The 21402-nt window shown below is 55.0% G+C and overlaps 1 protein-coding gene across 9 annotated transcripts in view; it reads left to right on the plus strand.

Moving 5' to 3' along the window:
* Positions 1–21402, plus strand: part of Ncor2 (nuclear receptor corepressor 2) — a 147744-nt gene that overhangs the window by 98721 nt on the left and 27621 nt on the right. For 6 of the 9 annotated variants that reach the window (XM_029566526.1, XM_029566524.1, XM_029566529.1 and 3 more), the window contains 6 exons: positions 5062–5204; positions 10642–10789; positions 13051–13101; positions 14437–15061; positions 19972–20092; positions 20821–20992. In XM_029566526.1, the coding sequence (XP_029422386.1) occupies positions 5062–5204; positions 10642–10789; positions 13051–13101; positions 14437–15061; positions 19972–20092; positions 20821–20992 (1260 nt within the window). Of the gene's footprint in view, positions 1–5061; positions 5205–10641; positions 10790–13050; positions 13102–13426; positions 13478–14436; positions 15062–19971; positions 20093–20820; positions 20993–21402 lie in introns of all 9 variants that reach the window. The other 3 variants (XM_017799698.2, XM_017799702.2, XM_029566525.1) reach the window with 2 other exon arrangements.

The following is a 21402-nucleotide window of genomic DNA, read 5'->3' on the forward strand; positions in this document are numbered from 1 at the left end:
TCTAGAACAGGAGACAAGATGGTTAAAACTGCCATGGCTATTTAAGTTCTTGCTTCTCTAATGCTGATGGTAGGGGCCATTGTAACAGAAGACCTACAGTGTAGTTTCAAAACAGTGAGGATACATTCACTCATTAAATTTAAGTGTTCTTACAGCTGGGTGTAGTGACACACGCCTTTAATCCTAGCACTCGGGAGGCAGAGGCAGGCAGATCTCTCTTGAGTTCAAGGCCAGCCTGGTCTACATAGTGAGTTCTAGGACAGCTGGGCTACAAGGAGACCCTGTCTCAAAAAGACCAAAAGAAAAAAAAAAAAGGTGAGCTGGATCTTCTAAGAGTAGAGGGAAAGGAGACCAGGCCAAGTTCAAATGTGAGGTCATTGCAGATGCCCCCACTAGGCTCCTTACACCCTATATAGTGCTCAGTAGGTACCTGGAAGACTGGCATTCTTTGGAGCCCAGTGTGGGCTTTAATGTTTCTGAAACAAGGAAGAAATGGAAGATGTGGCTGAAAGACTGAGACCCTGGCTGGGTTCCTTTCTCCCACTTTCTGCCCTGGGCAGGTTTGTTTTGTAAATGAGTCTGGGAAAGCTATGAGGAAGAAAGTTGGGATGGGGGTGCCCCTCTTCCCTGAGCTTGTTCAGAGAGGAACTGGGAGCCCCAGTCTGTGCAGAGCCAGCCCTCCAGGGTTGTCCTGGGTTAGAGAACTAGTACATTCCCAGGACAAAGATGGAAGGTGGGGTAGTATATTGGGCATTGTTGGAAAATCATGGGGGCGGGGATGAGGAGGGGAATGGGACTGGAACAGTCATTAAGCCGTTGAGCCCATTGGGGCGCTTCACAGGCCCCAGGTAGCACATGAGAAATGTTCACCTTGGGTGACCAGGCCAGCTCCCTAGTGCCATGCTTTGCTCCTCCCCCTGTCCAGGGCTTCTGCCTTCAGATACTCTGTCCACTGTAGGCCTGACTCTACCCCCTAGCTTGACTTCCTGTCTTGGTCAATTTCACTTCCTAGTAGCTGTCTTTCTGGACCCCTCAGAACAAAATTTCCTTAGAAATTAGAAGTGGGGTCAGGGACTCAGACTGCAGGGCAGGCTAGTGAAGCAGTGGTCAAACAATACTGAGCATGTGGGCTGTGCTCCTAGTGCTGGGGTGTTTACCTACCCCAGGGGCCTTGGAGACTAGCTCCACTGCCCTTCTTCTGGGATCCTGAGTAGGGTGGCAACAATGCCCATGGGACCCTTATGGACCCATCTTAGACACTTGGATGTCTGAAGAATCATTCTGCCAAGTGCCTCTTGCAGCCCCAGCACCTGTGGGTGGAAGAGCAGCAGTCATGGAAAACAAAAGAGCTGGTCCCAGGGAATAGGTGCTATGGAAATGAGACACCCCTGAAGACCCAGAGGCCCCTCTACAAATGCAGATGTCCTAGGGCCTCCTTAGAGTTGGGACAAACCCAACCTTTTCCCCTGGGCCTCTTGCCCTTGGAAACTTCTAGATTTCCTTCTAGGAGTCTGGAGGCTCCTGACACTTTCACAGCGGCATGAGCTGTTGGCAGTGGTCCCCTTTGGAAGACACTGTGGAGTTCTCAGAAGCATCAGGATCTGCCATGCCTCTTACCTGCCCCAGGATATTGCTAGGCACTCAAGGCCAGGGGTACAGGGCAGCTTTAAACTGTCCCTCTCCTCTGGGCTTTTAGAGTAGGAGGGAAGGGCCAAGGCTAGAAGAAAGAACTAGTCAGAGACTCCAGAGTCCTGAAAGTCAAGTCAGCTCTGACTGGATGCTGGTTCGGAGTGCAGCTTGGCTGCCTTGGCCTCCCAAGAGTTACTGGACTAGAAGCAGGTGTTCTCAGGGCACAGTGGGCATCAGGGCCACTTAGGGAGGAGGAGGCAACCAGGGTTCCCAGACCCTTGGCCAGACGAATGGGAGCTTCTGGCCCTTCCCCCACCTCAACTGGTTGGTGGTGTCACAGCACTCCCAAGTAGATTGCAGCTCTCCCGCCCCCAATCCCCATGGAAGGACAGCCAGCCCTGGCCAACCACATTCCCCCCTTATCCCCCCAAGCCGACTGACTGGCTGGGGCTTCAGGGCCCGGGTAGGGGGCAGACTGCAGGTGGAACCAGCGGCTGGCTGGCCGGGAGGGGAGGGCGGCGGAAGAGGCTGCTTGCTCTCTGCCTGCCGGGGGTGGGAAGCTCTGTTTTTCTGGATCCTTCAGTCTGTTCCTACCGCTGCTGACGCTGCCACGGATGGGGAGAGAGGGAGGGAGCCTGTGCCAGTTGGCCCGCCCTGCCGAACCTGGGCCTGTGCCCGGCCCCCGCCCGCCCCCGCCCGCAGCGTCTGGAGGTCACATTCAGTCCTGCCGCGGCTAGCTGGGTCAGGCAGGAGGAAGAGCTGAGCAGAGCCCTTGGGCGCAGCAGGGCTGCCTGTCCCACCCTGGGCTTTGGATTTCAGTTGGCTTGGGGAATCTGGGGGCTCCTGGCCAGCATCCTTGCCCAGTGTCCTTCTTGGGAACACTGGTGCCTGGAGGAGCTGAGGACACGGATTGTGCACTGGTGACGCCTGGCACAGAGACACCCAGCATGCAGAACTGACAACTTCCCGCGTCCTCGTCTTTGCTGCCTCTCGCCCTTGGAAGTGCTCTTCTCCCTAAGGCAGACAGCTGGGAGCATCAGAGGTGACAGGGGCTGGGCTTTGGGAAGAGCTCTGGGCCACTGTGGTGGGCAGCTCCCGCCCCCCAGCACTCACAGGGCCAGTGCCACCAGTTGTTCTCCCTCACTGCTCCTGAGGATGTGAGCAGAGCCAGGGGACACTAAGGAGCAGCGGTCACAGCCTCCCAGTCTTTTCTCCCCACTCCGCTCCCTGGAGCATCTTCCCAGCCGGATGTTTCCGGAAAACTTGGCCAAGGGGGAGACGCGGATGAGAGGATGTAAGTGTGCAGTGACCCCCTCCTTGCCCCCACACTGGGAATGGTTGGTGACAGAGATGGGCTGCAGGAAACCATGGCTGGCAATGGTGTTGGACTGGGAGTTTTGGACCCGTGGCCATGGATCCCCTTTCCCTGGTGTCCCTTGTTTCTTTCTGGGGTGCAGCTAGGATCCTCGGAAGAAGGAGCAGAACCCAGGACTGTACTTGAGTTTGAGTTCCAGGCTTGACTGGGGCATTCTCAGAGAGGGTTCCCTGGGTAGACCAGGTACCTGGGCTGTCTACAACATGGGGTGTGAAGTGTTCTTTATGCAGTATCACAGTCTGGGGTTCCTAGATCAGGAGCTGAGGAAGCTCATGTACCCCAGGACTGTGGAACTCACTCTGGGAAAAGCTCCCTAACAGCCCTGTGCAGTATTTCTTAGTGCCACACATATTCAGGAACAGCTGAGTAACACCCCACACCATTAGCCCCTTGCTTCTACGGCTGTTAAGGGACCCAGCTGCCTGACTCCAGTTACCTCCTGTTGACTTACTGAGTTTGGAAACGCCACCCTCCCCAGAGTTGGGTCATCCCCAGGTCCCCATCTCCCCGGTCCCCTCCTCCCCAACAGTTGCAGATGGAGACCTGCCCTGGGGTTCCAGGCCTGTGATGATCCCTCCTGCCTGACATGTTTGTTGAGCCCTCTTGGCCCCAGGCTCAGGAAATATAAATAAATGCAGTCCCTGGCCTACAGGGTCTGGAAGTGGCAGCTGCTGCTGGCTCGGGGCCGAGGGAAAGGTCAGGGGCCGAGTTACACTTGATCCCTTGCCCCAGCCCTCCCCACCTCCTGTCCTTGAGGAGCCCTGAGGAGTCGCTTTGGAGCCACGTGGCTCTTGTGGTCACGGCAGGCCAGCAGGTGGCCTGGATGTCCAGCGCCTCCCCCACACCCTGGGGCCTCTGAAGCTGGTACATTGGGAAGCCAGGCCTTCATTATACCCACGGTGCCCCTTTAGTCTGCTCCTGAGCTGGGTGATGTGAGCCCTGTGTCTTAGGGGTGAGAACCGGCCATAGCCTTGACCAGGGCATGGGGGCAGGGCAAGACGGGCTCAGATTCTAAAGCAGTACAGACCTGGGGATCACTTGGCCTGTTGGCATGTTGGGGTTTTATGGATGTTTACTTTGGGAGCAGTAAGCTGCCAACTGGAGTTTGGATGGAAGGATAGATGTACGCCTCACCCTGCCACTTCCTCCACTCTCCCATCCCCCCACAAAATCTCATCACAGCCCCATTTGCAGCTTTCACTTGATTTGTTTGGAGGAAAATAGCTTATAGCTCAGTTCTGGGAAATCCTCTCATACTGTTAGTGTAAGCGAGGCTCTGGGGCTCTGGGGCTCTGGGGCTCTGCTTCCCAGCACTGTAATCAGCCTCCTAGCCTTGGTCCCCATGGGCAGGTTCTGTCATGGGAAAGTGACTCTACCTTCAGGGAACTGGGGGAGGGGGGGTGAGCACTCAGGGTCAGTGAGGTGTGAACAGAGGGCCAAAGGTGGGCAGGTGGGCATAGCCTTCCAGCCCAGGGTTGGCAACCTCAAAGCTGGTGGGGAGCAAGGGTCTTGTGTCCTTAGTGAGTTTGGAGTGGGCTCCACAATCCTGGGCTTTCTCCCACTCCAGGTCTCAGGCTATAACCTCTTGGAAATGGATAGCTGTGACTTAGAACAGATATAACCCAAACTACTGAGCCCAGCCAGTCTGTGGGGACCCCAAATATGGCATGGGCTTTTAAGTGTTTAAGGTGGGAGAACTAAGGGTATCCTGATAACTAAGCTCTGGTCTCCAGCTTGCCCGACTTTGCACTTTTACCCTTCCATAGCTTTACTCTGTTCACCTGCAATGAGGCTGGAAAACATCTTGCTCTCCTGAGGCCTTACTGCAGCTGTGCGGAGTGTCAGGGCTGGGTCACCAGAGCCAACTCCGCCCTAGCCTGGAAGGGGGAAAGAACTGGAACCCAGGTGGGGTCTGCATTGTGGCCCCTAGAATCCTGACCAAGGCCCCACTAGGGGCTGCATCTGCCACTATGTTTCCCAATAATACCCGGCTGTTCCTTTTGGCATCCCCCTTGGTCCTCAGCCAGCATGAGCCCTTACCTTCCCTCTGCCTGCAGGCCTCTTGGAACATGGGCGGAACTGGTCAGCTATTGCCCGTATGGTGGGCTCCAAGACTGTATCCCAGTGTAAGAATTTCTACTTCAATTACAAGAAGCGGCAGAACCTGGACGAGATCCTACAGCAACATAAGCTGAAGATGGTGAGTCTGCCGGGTGTGGGGTGGGAGCGGCCAGGCCTCATAGGCTACAGGAATCATCGGGGTGGGGGAGGCCCTCTGGGGACTGTGGATGGGGAGGTGTGGGTGGGCCCTGACTCAGTCAGGAATCCATAGCCCTCAGTACCTTGAAATGAGACCCAGAGGCAGATGAAGCCCAAGTGAGCAGTGTGGCTCTTCCCTAGCTGCCCCTTTGGGTTTTAGTGAAAGGAAATGGGCTCCCTGGAGCTGGAGGCAGGAGGAATGCTGAGGCTGATCACGGCCCACCCTAGAGTCTGCAAGATTCTCTGGGCAGGCTTCCTCTGCAACTGTGGCAGGGAGGTTTTGGGGAGCCCTGCTACCTTTCTGCCCTCCCCTCTCTTTCCTCTTTTCTGTCCTGGACATACTTAAGGAGATCATCAGCATTTTTAGGCTGGGGAAACTGAGGTCTGGCCAGGCTGGTAATCCCTGAAGTGGGGCCTGCACCCACAGGAATACAACATGACTACCCTGTCTTTCCTCCAGGCCATGTGTTTCCTGCCAAGGTCAGAGACTGAGGAGGGGACTATATGTTCACTCTTCCCTGGTTTAAAGTTGTATGAGTTTCTGGGCAACTGAGGATACATTGCAGTTATATGTAGCCTGCCCAGGCCCAAAAGGGAGTGAGTGGGTCACACAGCACAGGAGGATAGGCCAGAGATAATGTTACCCATTAGAACGCTCCTTGAGTCCCATGTAGAATCCAGCAGCACCTTACTCAGTTCCCCAGGACTACAGCTGCCATCCCTATATTTCCAGCTATTGTTTAAAGCCTGTGTTTCCCTGAACCTGTGACTGCCCTGCCCCCCGCCCTTTCCACATTTCCAAAGGGACTATGCCTTCTGCTCCCAAGGACCACAGATGGGTCATGTTGGTACAGAGGACCTGAGCCCCCAGTAGGCTTAGGTCTCAGCATGCCAGCCTGGCATCTCTGTGACCCTCAAGCAGTGGCTTTTGCCTGCTGAGTACTTCAGCTTTAAGGTGGGTAGCCTGTAGCCATGGCTGTAGGTGACCCTGCGAGTCAGGAGCCTGGTGCCTGCCACAGCAAGGCACTCTATGGGACTTGCTGCTTTCTTGGTGTTCACCATCTTCCCCTATCCCTTATGTCACAGCCATCCACCCCCTGTCCTCTGGATGTATGAGACCCTGTAATCCCTACATGCAGCAGTTGCCTCTGAGGGTTGTGTCTGCTAATGAACAGCAGAGATTCTGGCCCCAGAAGACCTGCATGTGAATCTAGACTCTGGCAGTTAAGGACTGTACTACCTTGGGCTCTGTCCTCTCTGGGCCTCAGTTTCTCTACCTGTGAAATGGGAAGGCTAGCAGCACCCCACCTGCCTCCAAGGTCTCTGCAGGGGTACATTCCTCATAAGTGCTTGTGCAATGCTTAGAAGGGGCCATGAGGCATGTCACTAGTACTCCATCAGGGAGAGCCATGTGCTGGTGGCAGAGGGCTCAGGATGTGGGTGCCTGCTGGGTGTGGTATGTCTGTTCCAGGTGAATGGTTAGATAATGCATGCAGGGAGTCACTCCAAAGTGCAGAGGGCTCTGGGCAGGTGGACATGTACCCCAGCTCTGCTGTCCTGAAGCTGGTACTTGGGGCTCTTCTTAGCCCCTGGGCCTCAGTTTCCACCTTTAGAATAGGGATAAGGAAAGCATGTGCTTCAAGAGCATGTGAGGGGCCAGGGACTTTAACTGTGGATAGTCCAGTGCCTGGCCCCTGGGCAGAGTTGTGGGACACACTCCAGGTTATCCTGGCCAGTCATTTCTCCAAACTCTTCTGAGCTGGCTTTCAGAGGGTAGAGGCATGGCTAGAGTTTCCTGCTGAGCTAAGGAACTAACCAGTGCCATAGTGGAACATGGGAGCCAGGGAAGGCTATTGAGTTGAGACACTGATGCTGGTCTGAGTCAGATGAGGCCAGGCTGGTTAGAAAGTGGGTCCCTGACCCCTGATCTGAGCATTCAGGTGGTTCTCATGGTGGTAGCCTGTGGAGGAGGTGTGGCCAGCCCTGTAAAAGACCAGGCTATTCTGGATGTGGGCTGATTCTCACCCCAGCTGACCTCAGGAGCCAGTGGGTCCTGAGGGCCACAATAAGAGTAGTAAGCAGAGGCAGGGACCTTGAAGTCAGACTTGGCTGAGGGTTGTCCCTTTTGACTGGAGCTGCCACAGTACAGAGTGAGCATCCTATTGTTGGGAGTATATAAGCCAGGCTTCTTAGAAGCCCTTGACCTGTGCTCTGTCTGCTTCCCACCCCTCAGCACCCGATGGCCCCTGCAAAGAGGGTATGTCAAGCTGAGCATGGTAGTGTACACCTGTAATTCTAGTACTAGGGAAGCTAAGGCAGAAGGATCACAAGTTCAAGGCCAGTCTGGGTTACATGGCTAGACCCTGTCTCAAAAAGAAAATCACAAAAACAAGAGTGAGCACCTGCCCTCTGGGTCCCATGGCTGTTACCTCTGGCTGTTGGCCCAGCCTCACCTGGCTTGTCAGATAGACATGCCACTCATGGCCACCCAAGGAGCAGGGTGAGTGATGTCTTCTCTTGTTCACCCCAGGCCTGGCCTGCACATGGCTGCCAGAAGTAGACCCGGGTGTGTAGCAGGTTATGTAACATTTGGCAGCCATGTCCTCTCTGAGGTTTCCCTCCCCTTTCTGTGTGGCCTAAAGCTGCCCTTCTCCCGTCTATGGCCCAGTCCCTAGGCTCAGCCTCCAGGTTGCTCAGTATGTTATCTGGCCTGGCTGGCCTTGTTTCTTTCTGCTGTCTCTTTGTCAGCAGCCACTGGGAGATGCTCCAGGCAGGGCTGTGCTTAAACTCTAGCCAGACCTCCTTGACTCCTGAGCCTTGTGGTCTTGAGCAAGTGTCTTTGCCTCTCTGAGCTGGTATTCTTGTCTGTACAACTCATTTGTGCGATGATGTGGTTACGGAGTGCTTGTTCTGTGCCTGGCTCTGCTCCGGGTATGAGAGGGAAGCAGTGAGAGAAGGGACCGTCCCAGGCCTAAGGAGCAGTGTCTGGTCAAGAGATGCTATGACACACACATAACTTTCACACATACATAGCCTGAAGATACCAAGACAAGGACGCAGAAAGAGTGAAGGTCAGAGGGCTCTGGCTAATTTCCCAAGGGAAATCAGAGAGGACTTCTGGAGAAGTGGTGCCTGAGCAGAGTCCAGGAAGTGAGTGGGTGCTATCTGGGGCAAGGGTATCCAGACAGAGAACAGCTGATGCAAAGGCCCTGGGCCTGGGGTGAGGGCTGGAGTGGCAGGCCTAGACCAAGTACAGTGGCAGGGCTAGTATGTGTGTGGGGGGGGATAGGCTTATTCCAGGTGTTAGGAATCCCATAGACTGTTGGAAGCAGGCTTTCCTGATTAGCTGGAAAGCCATGTATACAGATGGATTGGTGCCTTACAGATGCCTGGTATGTAGTAGGTGCTTAATAAGCACCAGCTGTTATTTGTGTGTCACCAGAATCTCTGTTCCACACATCTCTCAGTTCTGTAGTATTGGCCTGTGGCTGGGTTTCCCACTGGCTATGGGGAGCACAGGGCATGCACCCTGGTCTTGCTGGAGAGTGGTTCTGGGATCCCACCTATCCAGGAGAGCATGCGTGTGGCTTGGCCAAGCTGATTTGTTCGTTCCTGTGAGTATTCTTGCATCCTGCTGCCTGGGCAGTGCATCCGAGTTCCTATTGCTAAAGATAGATAGGGAGGAAGGGGATCTTCAGCCACACCCACAGAAGCCACACACAATATTCTCGCACCCATGGACTAGAGCTGGGGCCTCCTTGGAGGTGCCAGGGCTGGGCCTCAGGTGGGCGTGGGTAGCAGGGTGAGAATCCCACACAGTCTGTGGAAAGTTGGCAGAGCAGGGCTGTGGCCTGTAGCCTGGTATTGGTGACAGAAATGGTGACAATTGGGTAGGCATGCACTTCCATTTTTTCCTGTACTCCCCAGGGTTTGGGCTGGCATATCTGGTGTGCATGGCTTACCTGTCCCCCCATGGCCCATTCCGGGGTCTGTGTGGCAGTGAAGGAGGTGGGTAGTGGCCCCAGGATAGTGTGGCTGTGCTCTTTCCTTGAGTGGCTTTGCTCTCTGGGGCTATGGGACAGAGTGCCACTTGCGAGGCAGCCTGGCACGGCAGACTGTGTTCCCGTGCTGGCCGCAGTCCTGGCAGGCTGCTGGCTCCTTTTCTCAGACTCTTCCAGCTCCTGGGACTACTGACCTGGGCAGACTTTTTTTTTAAAAAAGATTTATTTATTTTATGTGTGAGTGTTTTTGCTGTGTATGTATGTGTACTATGTGAGTGTATGAGTGTCTGATAACTAAGGAGCCCAGAAGAGGGCATCATATCCCCTGGAACCGGAGTTATAGGCTGTTGTAAGCTACCCATGTAGATGCTCGGAACTGAACCAGGATCCTCTGCAAGAGGGCTCTTAACCACTGAGCCATCTCTCTAGGCCCCCCCCCCCATGGCATCTGTTTTTTATTCTGCCCTGCCCCCACTCCATCTCTACAAGGTCTCCTGAAGTTGTCAGTCACACTGGATCTCCGCTTACCTCCCTTTTCTTCTTATGGGGCCTGTTCCTTATTGGCCTCTTCAGTGGAGACCCACTTCCAAACACACATCCTGGGGTCCAGTCAATGATAGCCAAGGGCACCTTAGGTGCCTCAGGCTGTACCCCTTCCCCGACACCAGAACAGGGTTGCCACATTAGATCCAGAATGCCCCCACAGGAGAGCCCTGGTCACTTCAAACCTATACATGTGACCTGACTCTGCCCTGCATACCAAGCCTAAGGAAGCCTCAGCAAGTTGCTCTGGACTTGTGCTAGGATTTTGAATGTCTCCGTGTTGGGAGGGAGAAGCTGGGCCCTGAATACGAGGACCAGGAGTCAGGGGACTGGGGAGGAATGAAAAGCATGGGCTTATTCACACCCTTCCCTGACCACTCTGTGCTAGTGCCTCTCCTGGCCATTCCCTCTGCACTTAGACCCTAACTCAAATTTGTTACCTCCCTACAGAAACCCGACCAGCTAGCTGTCCAGCAGGCCCTCTGTGCTCTCTCCCATCTCCATTTGATCCCTTTGTAACCCCAGATCAGCCCTTCAGGCAGTGACTGTCTTGGCCACAGCTGCTACCAAGCCTGATGCTCTATAAGCATACACTGTGACACTGTGGCCTTCCGAAGCCAGCCTGGTCCAGCCTGTGCCCAGGGCCCTGCTGGGACATGTGGTGTGGTTAAAGCCCTTGGTAAAAATAGCTCTGGCCTGCATGGCTGTTGCGATGAGATGAGTGGGAAGGGCACCCCCACAATCACGTGGCCAGGCTTGCTGCCCTTACATCTGTGGCTCCCTGTGGCCTTGGGACAGGGAGTTCCCAGTTTGATTCCCGCCTCCTGTGTCCAGGAGAAAGAGAGGAATGCACGGAGGAAGAAGAAGAAGGTTCCTGCAGCAGCCAGTGAGGAGGCAACCTTCCCACCTGCTGCTGAAGACGAGGAGATAGAGGCATCGGGTGCCAGTGCCAATGAGGAAGAGCTGGCCGAGGAGGCAGAAGGTGAGGTCTCAGGCTTTGGGAGGAAGGGAGAAAATGAGCCACATGCACAGGCAGACCATCCTAGCCAGGAAGAATGGAGGTAACAGATGCCACAGTGGCAACTTCATTGTGTTCCCCCAACCGTCTGACAGCATGGCCAGGCCAGCCTGTAGATACCTCTGGAAAATAGTTGTTTACGGCTGTGGTATGGCTCAGTGGCAGAGGACTTGTCTAGCAGACAAGTGACCCTGGGTTCCATCTCCAACACCTGTGTGTGTTGGGGAATCAGTATGACTTGCATAGCAGCCTCTCTGCTCCTCGGGAAGAATTACAATTGTAGGAGGCTTTTGAAATGAGGGCTTCACCTTGGGTAATGTGTGTGTGCTAAGTAGCACCTTTGTAGACCAGGATGGTGTGAGGAGCACATCAGCCCTGCTCCTGCTGACAGAATCATCATCTCTGCCCCACATCTGCATCTCTTTGACCCTGTGGAGAGGAGCTAGCTCTAGACTTATTCCCAAGCATGGAGACCCTGGCTTAGCCACTGTCCCTGCCTTTTTGTTCCCCATGTCCTCAGCTGAGCCTTTAGCTTCTGGGCAAGTGGAATCTGCTCTCCAGCCACATGTCTGAGACTGTTTGTGGCTCTGTTGTCCTAGAACATGAGGCTCCCCCTGGCTTCCTGAGGCCTACAGTTAGACATAGACGAGCTCAAGCTGCAAGTTGCCTGGCTCTTCCACTCTGGCTTATGGCCTCCATATAGGCTGTAGCAAGAGGCCAAGGCCATGAGTCCCCTCAGTACCCCAGGCTGGGCCCTAGGTTGTCGCTGGGAAAGACCCAAGCCTTTTGTTGAGAGTCTTCCCAGCTTTCTTCACAAGCAAAGTTGGCATAACACAAATGGGACACTGTGAAGACAGACGTGCCCAGCAAGAGAATGGGGTAATTGTGAGCCACAGAGGCTGGTGGAGCAGGGGAGGGGCAGGGCAGAGCCAGAGTGACTGAGGTCTGTGTCGCTACCTGGGATTTCTCTGGGTTGGCAGTTTGGAAAGCCCCAACAGCTTCTCACCAAGAGTACTATGCTCATTCACAGGGTTTCTCAGATGGCCTGAGAAACACCCATCTGAGGACTATATGGTATGACTTGAATCCATCAGTCCCATAAGGATTTGAGGTCCTGCCCTTGTGGCCAGGATGGGGCTGAGGTAGGAGCCAGGTCTCCAGAAGACTCAACCAGCCCAGGCACACTGCAGAACCCTCCATGGAATGGTAGAAGGAGCCTGACTGCTCTAGGCTGTGCTTACAGGCAGTGTGGTAACTCTCATGGAAGTCACATAGTCCTGACTCCATCACCACAACCCATCAAGACGGTGTCACTGTGTCCACAGAGGAAACTGAGGCACAGAGTGGTCACCCCAGGTCCCTGAAACCCACCTGGTTCGGCAGCATGACTAGATCCCTGTGTTCTGTGGCTATGAGGCCAACAGGGGAAGGGGACCTCACGCTCCTCCTGTCACTGAGTTTTGTAAGGTGCCTACTTTGTGCCAGGCACTGTAAATGTGGCCTCTGGACACACTGGGGACCTGGTGGGGTGGCTCTGCTCAATGCAATGTTGTCCAGAGTAAACAGGTGGGCAGAATTGAACTTGAAGCCACTCCCCTTCCCAAGACCCATCCTTCATAGCTCCTGCATGGCTCTGAGGACTCCAAGTTCAAGGCATGCATTGACAGCCTCCAGGAGTAGGCACCAACGCCCATGAAAGGGGGCACTGGCCACTTGTCCACAGGACCTCAGTGGCCTCAACCTTCTATTGTCTGGCTCTGAAGAGGGAACCAGGTAGAACAGTAAGCCCAGGGATCAAGCCCCACTGTGTGGCCCCAGATGATTACTGCCTCAGTTTCCTCATATGCAAGTGTGGTGAATGGGTATCCTGAGGAGGTCACTGAGGGTCACATCCCCAGTGTGCCCATGGCTGACTTCCTGCTGGTGGTACTAGTGCTATATCTGGGGGGGGTGTCCTGCTCTAGGCTCCAAGGAGCGTGAAAAGCAGGAGAGGCTGGGGCCTGGGAATGCTGGAGGGCACATTGTTGGTTGTGGGCTGCAGCAACCCTCGCTTACTTGTGTCCACAGCACCCATCAAGGAGCCACCTGGCCCTGCCTATGAGAGCTGCTATAGGTTAATGTGGCATGCTGGTCCCTAGACTCTGTGCTACCTGCAGCCGGGCCCTCCTCTCCCACAGTACTTCCCACCACCTTGACTCTTAACTCTACTCTTAACCTCTTTCCAGCCTTGCAGGGTTCTGGGAATGAGGTGCCCAGAGCAGAGTGCAGTGGCCCAGGTAAGAACAAGGTTGGTGGCCGAGGGGCGGAGGTCCAACTAGGTTGGAGAGGGTATCTGAAATCACATGTCTCTGCTTATATACCCCACTATGTGCTGTTTCTGCTGGGAATGCTGGAGGGCACATTGTTGGTTGTGGGCTGCAGCAACCCTCGCTTGTGTCCACAGCACCCATCAAGGAGCCACCTGGCCCTGCCTATGAGAGCTGCTATAGGTTAATGTGGCATGCTGGTCCCTAGACTCTGTGCTACCTGCAGCCGGGCCCTCCTCTCCCACAGTACTTCCCACCACCTTGACTCTTAACTCTACTCTTAACCTCTTTCCAGCCTTGCAGGGTTCTGGGAATGAGGTGCCCAGAGCAGAGTGCAGTGGCCCAGGTAAGAACAAGGTTGGTGGCCGAGGGGCGGAGGTCCAACTAGGTTGGAGAGGGTATCTGAAATCACATGTCTCTGCTTATATACCCCACTATGTGCTGTTTCTGCCTCTGTGCCCCCTCCACACACAGTATCTGTTTCATGTGCTGTTCCCCTCACCACTGTGGTCAGAAAACCTTGCTTCTCTTTTCTCTCAGGTTTTCCCTGGGACATTTTCAGGGTTCCTTTCCCCAACCTGGAGCGATGCCTAGCTTCCAGGGGTTCATTTTGCTGAGAACAAGGGACTTGGGACCCAAAGACGAGGCAGGAGTGGGTTTGGAGGCTATAGAACCAGGGCTGCAGCTGGGTTTCGTGGTGCCTGTCAGTACACATGTGCATGTATCACACATCCATTTGCTCCAAACCTGCCCTGCTTCTATGTGGGAAACCTGCACAAGTGAGGCGTGGTCATGGCCCTGCCCAGGCAGCTCCCGCACACTGCTCTTATATCATGCCACATTGTCATGGTGATAGCCTGAGAACAGTACACAGTCCCAGACCTCACAGTCATTTGCCATTTTAGCCTCCCTGTGAGGTGGGAGCTTAGTTACCCCTATTCTGTAGGTGGAAAATTGAGGCCTGATGAGAGAAAGCCTGAATTTCCCTTGGGAGAACCACAGGTGGGGTGCAGAGCCCACCAGATGATATATGGAGACCCCAAATGAAGGCCTGGCCTGAGGCTGTCCATGGACCGACTTTGTAGGGGTGTTGGCCATCAGAAGTGCCCAGGGGTTGGGACTGGCCAATCTTTGGGCAGCAGGGGCAACAGGATAGAGAAGCTGAAGCTGCAAGCCAGCCAGGGCAACAGCAGAGAAGGCTCTTGAGGGATGAGGGCTTCATCAGATGCACAGGAGCTTGGGACTGTTCTGATAGCCTTGAGAGCTTGTAGCATGCTCACCCCTTCCTGCTCCTTCCCTGCACAGCTGCTGTCAACAACAGCTCAGATACCGAAAGCGTCCCATCTCCGAGAACGGAGACCATCAAGGACACTGGGCAGACTGGACCTAAACCCGCAGGCCCTGAGGTGTTGCCCACCACTGCCGAGCCACCCATCCCTCCAACCCCAGAAGAACCTGCAGCTCCCCCTGAGCCTGGCCTGGCCCCTGAGACTAGTGGCCCACCATCCCCAGCTGCTCCCTCTTCACCTGCCACACCCCCAGCTGTGGTCCCCAAGGAGGAGCAAGAAGATGAAGTGGCCACAGTTTCCCGGACAGAGGATACAGAGGAGCAGAAACCCGTGGCTGAGGAGCTAGTATTGGATGTGGGGAAGACAGAGGAACCCAAGACCACCGAGGAGCAGGCAAGGAGTGTGAAGAGCGAGTATAAGGAGGAGGCTGAGGAGGAGCCTACAGACAAGTCCAAGGGCACGGAAGCCATTGAGACTGTGCCTGAGGTGCCACTCAAGGTGGAGAAGAAGGAAGGTGGGAGCAACAAGGTTCCTGTAGCCAAGGGCTCAGGCTCAGGCTCGGGTGCCCCCCAGGACAGTGACTCCAGCGCCACCTGCAGCGCTGATGAGGTGGACGAACCAGAGGGAGGCGACAAGGGCAGGTGAGAGGCATCAGCCAACCCAGCTGCGGGTTTTGGGTTTTCTGTTTTCATTCTGCAAAGACAGGGCATGCCTGCTATCTGACAAGGCGTGGCACACAGGTGGCCCTGCCCATCCTTGGGAGCTATGGAAGTTGTGGCTGGTTCAGGGGACCAGCATGGGACTGAGGCCAGAAATAGACAATAATGGGAAGACTCATTTGAGGCAACTTGGAGCTAGGCGCTGGCAGGAGGCAACTGTAGCCATAGGAGGCTCCAGGGGAGGGTGCCTAGCAGTGTGTGTGTTTGTTAGCTAGCAGTGTACTTATGTTAGCTTCCCCTGGCTACACCCCAGACGAGGTAGCTTAAAGCAGCAGTTGTAGAGGCCAGAGGTCCAGATCTTGGTGTCACCCAGCCACCTCTTTGATGGCTTGGGAAGTAACCATCCCGCCTTTTCCATTACTGGTGGCTGCCTGCAGTACTTGGCTTATAGGCATAGCATTTCTAATCCCAGCCCCTGTAGTCACTCAGTCTCCCTGTGCATCTCAGTCCAAATTCTTTCCTCCTTGAAGGATGACAGTCCCCATATTGGGGCCTTCTCTGTTCCCCTGTGAGCTCATCTGAATACATCAGCATAGCTTCCTGACAAGCTCCCTGCACAGGTGCCTGAGGATAGGTCTGGAGCTTAGGGAGGACCCAAATCTAGGCTCCCATGGCAAGAATGGCAAGTGCAAGGTCCTGGGGTAGGAGCAAGCCTGTGTGGGGCAGTACCAGCTTCTGGGTCAGGCTACTGCATGTGTTCTCAGGGCTCTAGGAAGACACAAGAAGACTTCTGCTGGCTATGGCCAGCCATGACTGATCCCTGAACCAGCTATTGCTGCTCAAGGGACCGAGAGAGTCCCAGTGAGTTGGATTGTCCCAGGGATGGCGACAGAGATGCTTGCTATGGGGACAGTGAGTGGAAAGATGTAGTAATTCATCCGTAAACACACAGGGCCCAGATGCTGGAGGCCCCTGGCCAGATATCACCCCAGCCTTATCTCTTGAGGTGATAGTCTCTTAGGGGGCAATCTCCCTGTCCCTCAGGCACCTTGCACATCTTCACCTGGGGTGTTGGAAACTCCAAGACCCCAGTCCAGTGCCAGTGATACCCTCTGAGTGAGGGACCATCTGCAACCTCAAGGGCGGGCCTGGAAATAGTTCAGATCACATCTGGACAGCCCTGCCCACTCTGGACAGCTGGAGGAATAGTTTCCTGATGAGGCAGGTCACTCATTTTATTTTGACTGCAAACAGCAAGGTCTGTTTTTTCTCCCCTCAAGTCTCTGAAAAGTTCCAGCAGAGTAAGGGAGGAGACCATGACCTTCAGGCCAGCCCACACAGGGCCCTTCCTGCTTCCCCTGGTTCCCCGTTTCTCTTGGGACTTGTGGATGCTTTGTGGGCCTCCTAGGTTCCCTGAGCACTCTACCCACAAGACCTCACAGAGTAGTTGGGCAGCAGATGGCCCTACAGTGGCCCTGGATAAGCAAGGCTTGGCTGGTGGGTTTCTGGGGACCCTCAAGGTGTTGGACTTCTTATCCAACAGGCACAGCAAGGGACACAGTCTATGGAATGCCCTGGTACCCCAGGATGTCTCGGGGGTCTCTGCTGGAGTATATTACCACTGAGAACAGTCACATAGTCTCTGGAGTCCACTGAGTGATGGGTACACGTGACTCACATGCTACATCTGAATGATGCCCCAGATCTACCAGCCCTGACCCTCGGGCTCTTTAGGGCTCTGGACAGGCCAGTTCCCTCAGCTCCCTTCCCCTATAGCACCGAGTGGCCATGTCCTTCCCTCCCCAGTGCCTGGCAGCTGTCTACCTTCCTTCCTGCTCTCTAGCTGCAGGACTGGGAGTAAGGACACCAGGCCAATCACACCCCATGGGACCAACAGTCCCCTGCCCTGGGGCCTGCCTTTGTTCTTAGGAGCTGCTGGACGCTTCCTGGCTGGCAGTCTGCCACTCACCCTCCACCAGCCACACCATGCAGGGCCAGGTACCGGGACACAGGCAAAGTACATCAGCAGGCTCAGCATTCATGGCCTCCTGGGAAGGACTATAGACTAAAGGGCCCAGGGGACCCCAGGTCCTGGCTGCCCTCATGAACTCTGCATCTGAATGGTCCCACCAAGCCCTGTGAAAGAGACTAACTGGTGCCCCATACTATGCCCAGGAGGGCTGTCTGGAGTTTGCTTAGAAGCAGAGCAGAGATAGTGCCTTTATGATACCCTTCACTTGCAGAGAAGGGGCCTGGTACTTTCTGGCAGGACAAAGCCTCAGTTTCTCCATCTGTCAGATGGGAGGATGCAGCCACATGGTTGCTTCATCATTATAATTGCAGGGGGCTGTGCAGGAGGGAGGGGGACTGACACTTGGCTGATGTTCCTTGAGAGTTACTATTTGCCTTGGGGCTACCCCTTTGTGGCACAGCACATGCGGAAAACATGGCCTCTGGAGCTGCTAGAGATGGGACCAGCAGGGCCCTGCCTCTGAATGCTCTGGTGCTGATGAGGACGAGAAGAAAGGTTGGAGCTCACAGGCACGTGGGTAGAGACAGGCCAAGGTGGGTCCCTCCAAGGAGATAACCCTGGAGGCTGGCCAGAGCTCTTAGTGTGAAGTACTGAGGGGAAGGCAAAGGCAAAGACCCATATGTTCTGTGGTCCTCACAGAGGCCCATGGCGGGGAGTGGAGTGACCAACAGGGAAAGGAACTGAGAGGTGGTTGGCAAGGAGTTAGGGTTTTACCTTAGGCGCTGTGAAGGCCCGAGAGCCTCAGCTTTTCATAGACCTGTTCGTTAAGTGTTTTTTCTACTTTTGCACACATCCCTAAAATATAGCATGTTGTACCTGTCACTGCCCACAAGGAACAGCACAGTTGCCACAGCTGTGCTTGCTGTAACGGCCACCTTTCTCTTTTATTGTTTTTTATGGAGCTGTACAATTGTCACCACATTGTCACTGCAGACAGGTGGTCACTCCAGAGGAAATCCCACTCCCTCCCCAGCTATGATGCCCACTGATGCTTTGGCTGGGTGTCCTGTGAAGGGAGTGGGGCGTGTCCCCATTGTGTGTTGGCCTTGCCAACTTGGCACCATGTTTTGGGGGCTCAGCCCAGGTGAAGCATGGGCCAGATGTGGATGGGCGTGCCTTTGCCCTTCAGCATCAGGGTGACTTTGGCTCTTTGTCAGGATCACGCCTATGTGGGTTTCTCTGTGGCCTGTATCTTCATTTCTCTTGAGTACACAGTTCAGCTTGGGATCAGTTGGAATATAGCCTTTTTTTTGTTTTCTTTGTTGTTTGTTTTTAGTGTTTTGAGACAGAATCTCACTATGTAGCCCAGGCTGGCCTTGAACTTGTAGTATCCTGGGTATGGCTTTCTGAGGAGGGATACCTGGATACCCAGGGCATGCTGGTTGAAGTCCAAAGTGGGGAATTGCAAGATGGGACCAGGACCCAGTGAGATCTGGTGAGAGCAACAGGAAAGGAGCCCCCCAATGGGTGTGGACTGGAGGGACAGGAAGGACAGAGGAATCAGTGACCTATTCTGCCTGTCATGTTGTGTAGTGCACACATGCATACTTTGCTGCAGGCCTTGCTGCAGGCTGCTTCAGCAGGCGTCACCCTGTCTGTCTGCTCTCCTTGCTTGGCCAATCATGTGGCAGATTCGGGCAAGAGGCTGCTACCTACAGGGCCTGTCACATGTGTGCTCCTGCCATAGCAGAGCCTACACCCCTCCATCTGCTACAGGAGGCATGCTTTCCTCAGCCCAAGCCCTGGTGACTCTTAATCATGTCCTGGCTGTCAGCAGTTCTCACCCCAACAGTAGTAGCTATGGCTTACACATCTGTGTATGGCTTAGCCAGGATGGTCACAGTATCCAGGAGCAGACAGGCCCTGACACTTTTAGGGACTCACCCCAAATTTGCTCTCTGGCGAAATTTTAGGCCTATGGTCCACAGTTGGGCCCTGAGTATTGAGGACATGGAACTTGGCCAGCCCTCAGGGCAGGATAGGATTCAGCACTAGGTTCCTGTCCCAAGCAGAGTCCAGAGCCAGCCTTGGGCCTGGTAGACACAGACTCTGGGCAGCTCGGCCTCCCCTTCCTTCAGAGGCCTCATGTTGGCCAGCAGCCAGACAGGTCATGGTGGGGCCCATGCCTGCTGCTGGGTTGAGTGTCCTAGAACTCACAGGCTTCCCCAAAGGAGCCAGCTATGCCAAGCTGTTGCAGACTGGGTCAGGCCCTCTCTACACAGCTTGTGTGGGTCTCTGTGTCCTACAGCTCAGCAGCATGCCAAGGAACCATCATTTGTGGCTTCTAGGTAGAAAGCCCATACACCCTGCTAGCTCACTTGGTTGGCCACTGATGAAAGCAGCAACGTGGAGAAGCTTCTGGTGGGGTAGTGCTCCCCACATGGTTTATTCCAGTTATTTGAGTCATTGGCCCCAGTCTAGGGCCCTGGTACTTCAGCAGCTCTGAGTTTGGGACCAGAGTAATTGCTACAGAGTCTCAACCTCCTTCCACCCTGCTCTGGTTGAGTCTGGGACCTTCTGGCAATGCCTCCCCGACATGGCCTGGGTGCCCAGTCAGGGTTTCACTGCTATCATCATTACCCTGGGGCTGTTTTGGGACATTTGATCCTGCCCCAGCCTCTTGGTCTTTGGCCTGGGCCAGAGGTGGTCTCTGTGAGCTAGAAGAGTGCTGCTGCCCAGCAGAGTGGTGTTGGCTGGATCACTCTGGACTTCTGTCCCTGCTCAGGGCCTCCCTGGCTGACCCCATCATCCAGGGCTTGAGAGAGAGGCCATGGAGGCAGGACAGCCCCATTTTGCAGGAATGCCTACCAAGAACCTGTGGCTGCTGCTTCAGCCTGACTTGACACTTGTCCCTCCCCAGGCTGCTGTCACCAAGGCCCAGCCTCCTCACCCCAGCCGGCGATCCCCGGGCCAGTGCCTCACCCCAGAAGCCACTAGACCTGAAGCAACTGAAGCAACGAGCGGCCGCCATTCCACCCATCGTGAGTGTGCCCTGAATCTGGGGCCCACCTTGACCTTGATTTCCTGTTTGTTCAAGAGGCAGGTGGGAGGCTTTTCCCAGGCCAGCAGTAGTTTTCAAGAGACAGAGATGTTCCCAAGAGACAGGCTGTGGTGTGGGAAGGCTGGGAGGAGCTCTGGGAGCTAGAGACCTGAGCAACCTCTCCAGAGGTTCTCCTGAGCCCAGTCCAGGTGGCAGGAGCTAGGAAGCCCCCAGGCCCTACGACATATCAGTCAGTTAATGTCCAGGCCCTGCTAGGTCTTGCCTTGAGGCTTTGGGAGCCCTCATTTCCTAGCAACACTTAGCTGGCTGTAATCCCTTCGGCAGTTTCCCATCTGAGAATGGACCTGGCCTTCCTGCTGCAGCCAACAGCTTCCAGTAGTCTGAGCTACTCTGTCTGTCAGACCCAAGTATCTTCCAGCTCCACAAGGCGGCCACCTTTCCTGATTCTCAGTGATTGGGGGGTGCACCTAGGAAAGTGGGTACAGTGGGTCCTAGACAATCATTTATCTCTGGGCAGCTGAGACAAGTCCTTTTTTTTTGACAGTGGTGACTGTTTGCCTCATGGTAAGACCCTCCTGTCCCCACGTGGGGCCTGTGTATGTAGCTTCCTCTCTGAGCCTGGTTTCTGTGCTGGCCACACACAGCCATCCCCCAGCCTGTCCCCTTTGACATGGGGCCATGACATTCATACCTCCCAACGTCCCCCAGCAGGTCACCAAGATCCATGAACCCCCCGGAGAGGACACAGTGCCCTTGAAACCAGCTCCTCTTGCACCGCCACCCACGCAGCACCTGCAGCCAGAGGGTGACGTGCCTCAGCAGCCCGCCGGCAGCCCACGGGGCAAGAGTAGGAGCCCAGTGCCTCCTCCTGAGAAAGAGGGTGAGTGGGAGGGACGCCTCTGTCGGGTCCCATGGCAGCGCAGGCAGAGCTCGGAAGACGCAGGGCCACAGGAGCAGGGTAGGCCAGGATGGCTCTTCAGAAAAGCCAGAGGCGATATAGTGCTGACAGTTCTCCTCGTGTGTGTGTGTGTGTGTGTGTGTGTGTGTGTGTGTGTGTGTGTGGTGTGTACACACTGTGTGGTGTATCTGCACTTCCTCTTTGGTGTGATTCATGTTGCATATGACCTTGGGGCTCTCTAAGGGGGCTGTGCAGATCTCTGTTCTGGGACAAGAGCAGGGCCAGCCTGAGCTGGACTGGTCAAGCTTTCCTGGCTAACATGCAGCCTGCTTGCTGCCCATAGTACTTCATCTGCAGCATGCAGTACAGATCCTTCTTGCAGACAGAGGGCA

Source organism: Nannospalax galili, unplaced genomic scaffold (genome assembly GCF_000622305.1).
Source record: "Nannospalax galili isolate Female #2095 unplaced genomic scaffold, S.galili_v1.0 scaffold218, whole genome shotgun sequence".
NCBI classification, from domain to species: domain Eukaryota; kingdom Metazoa; phylum Chordata; class Mammalia; order Rodentia; family Spalacidae; genus Nannospalax; species Nannospalax galili.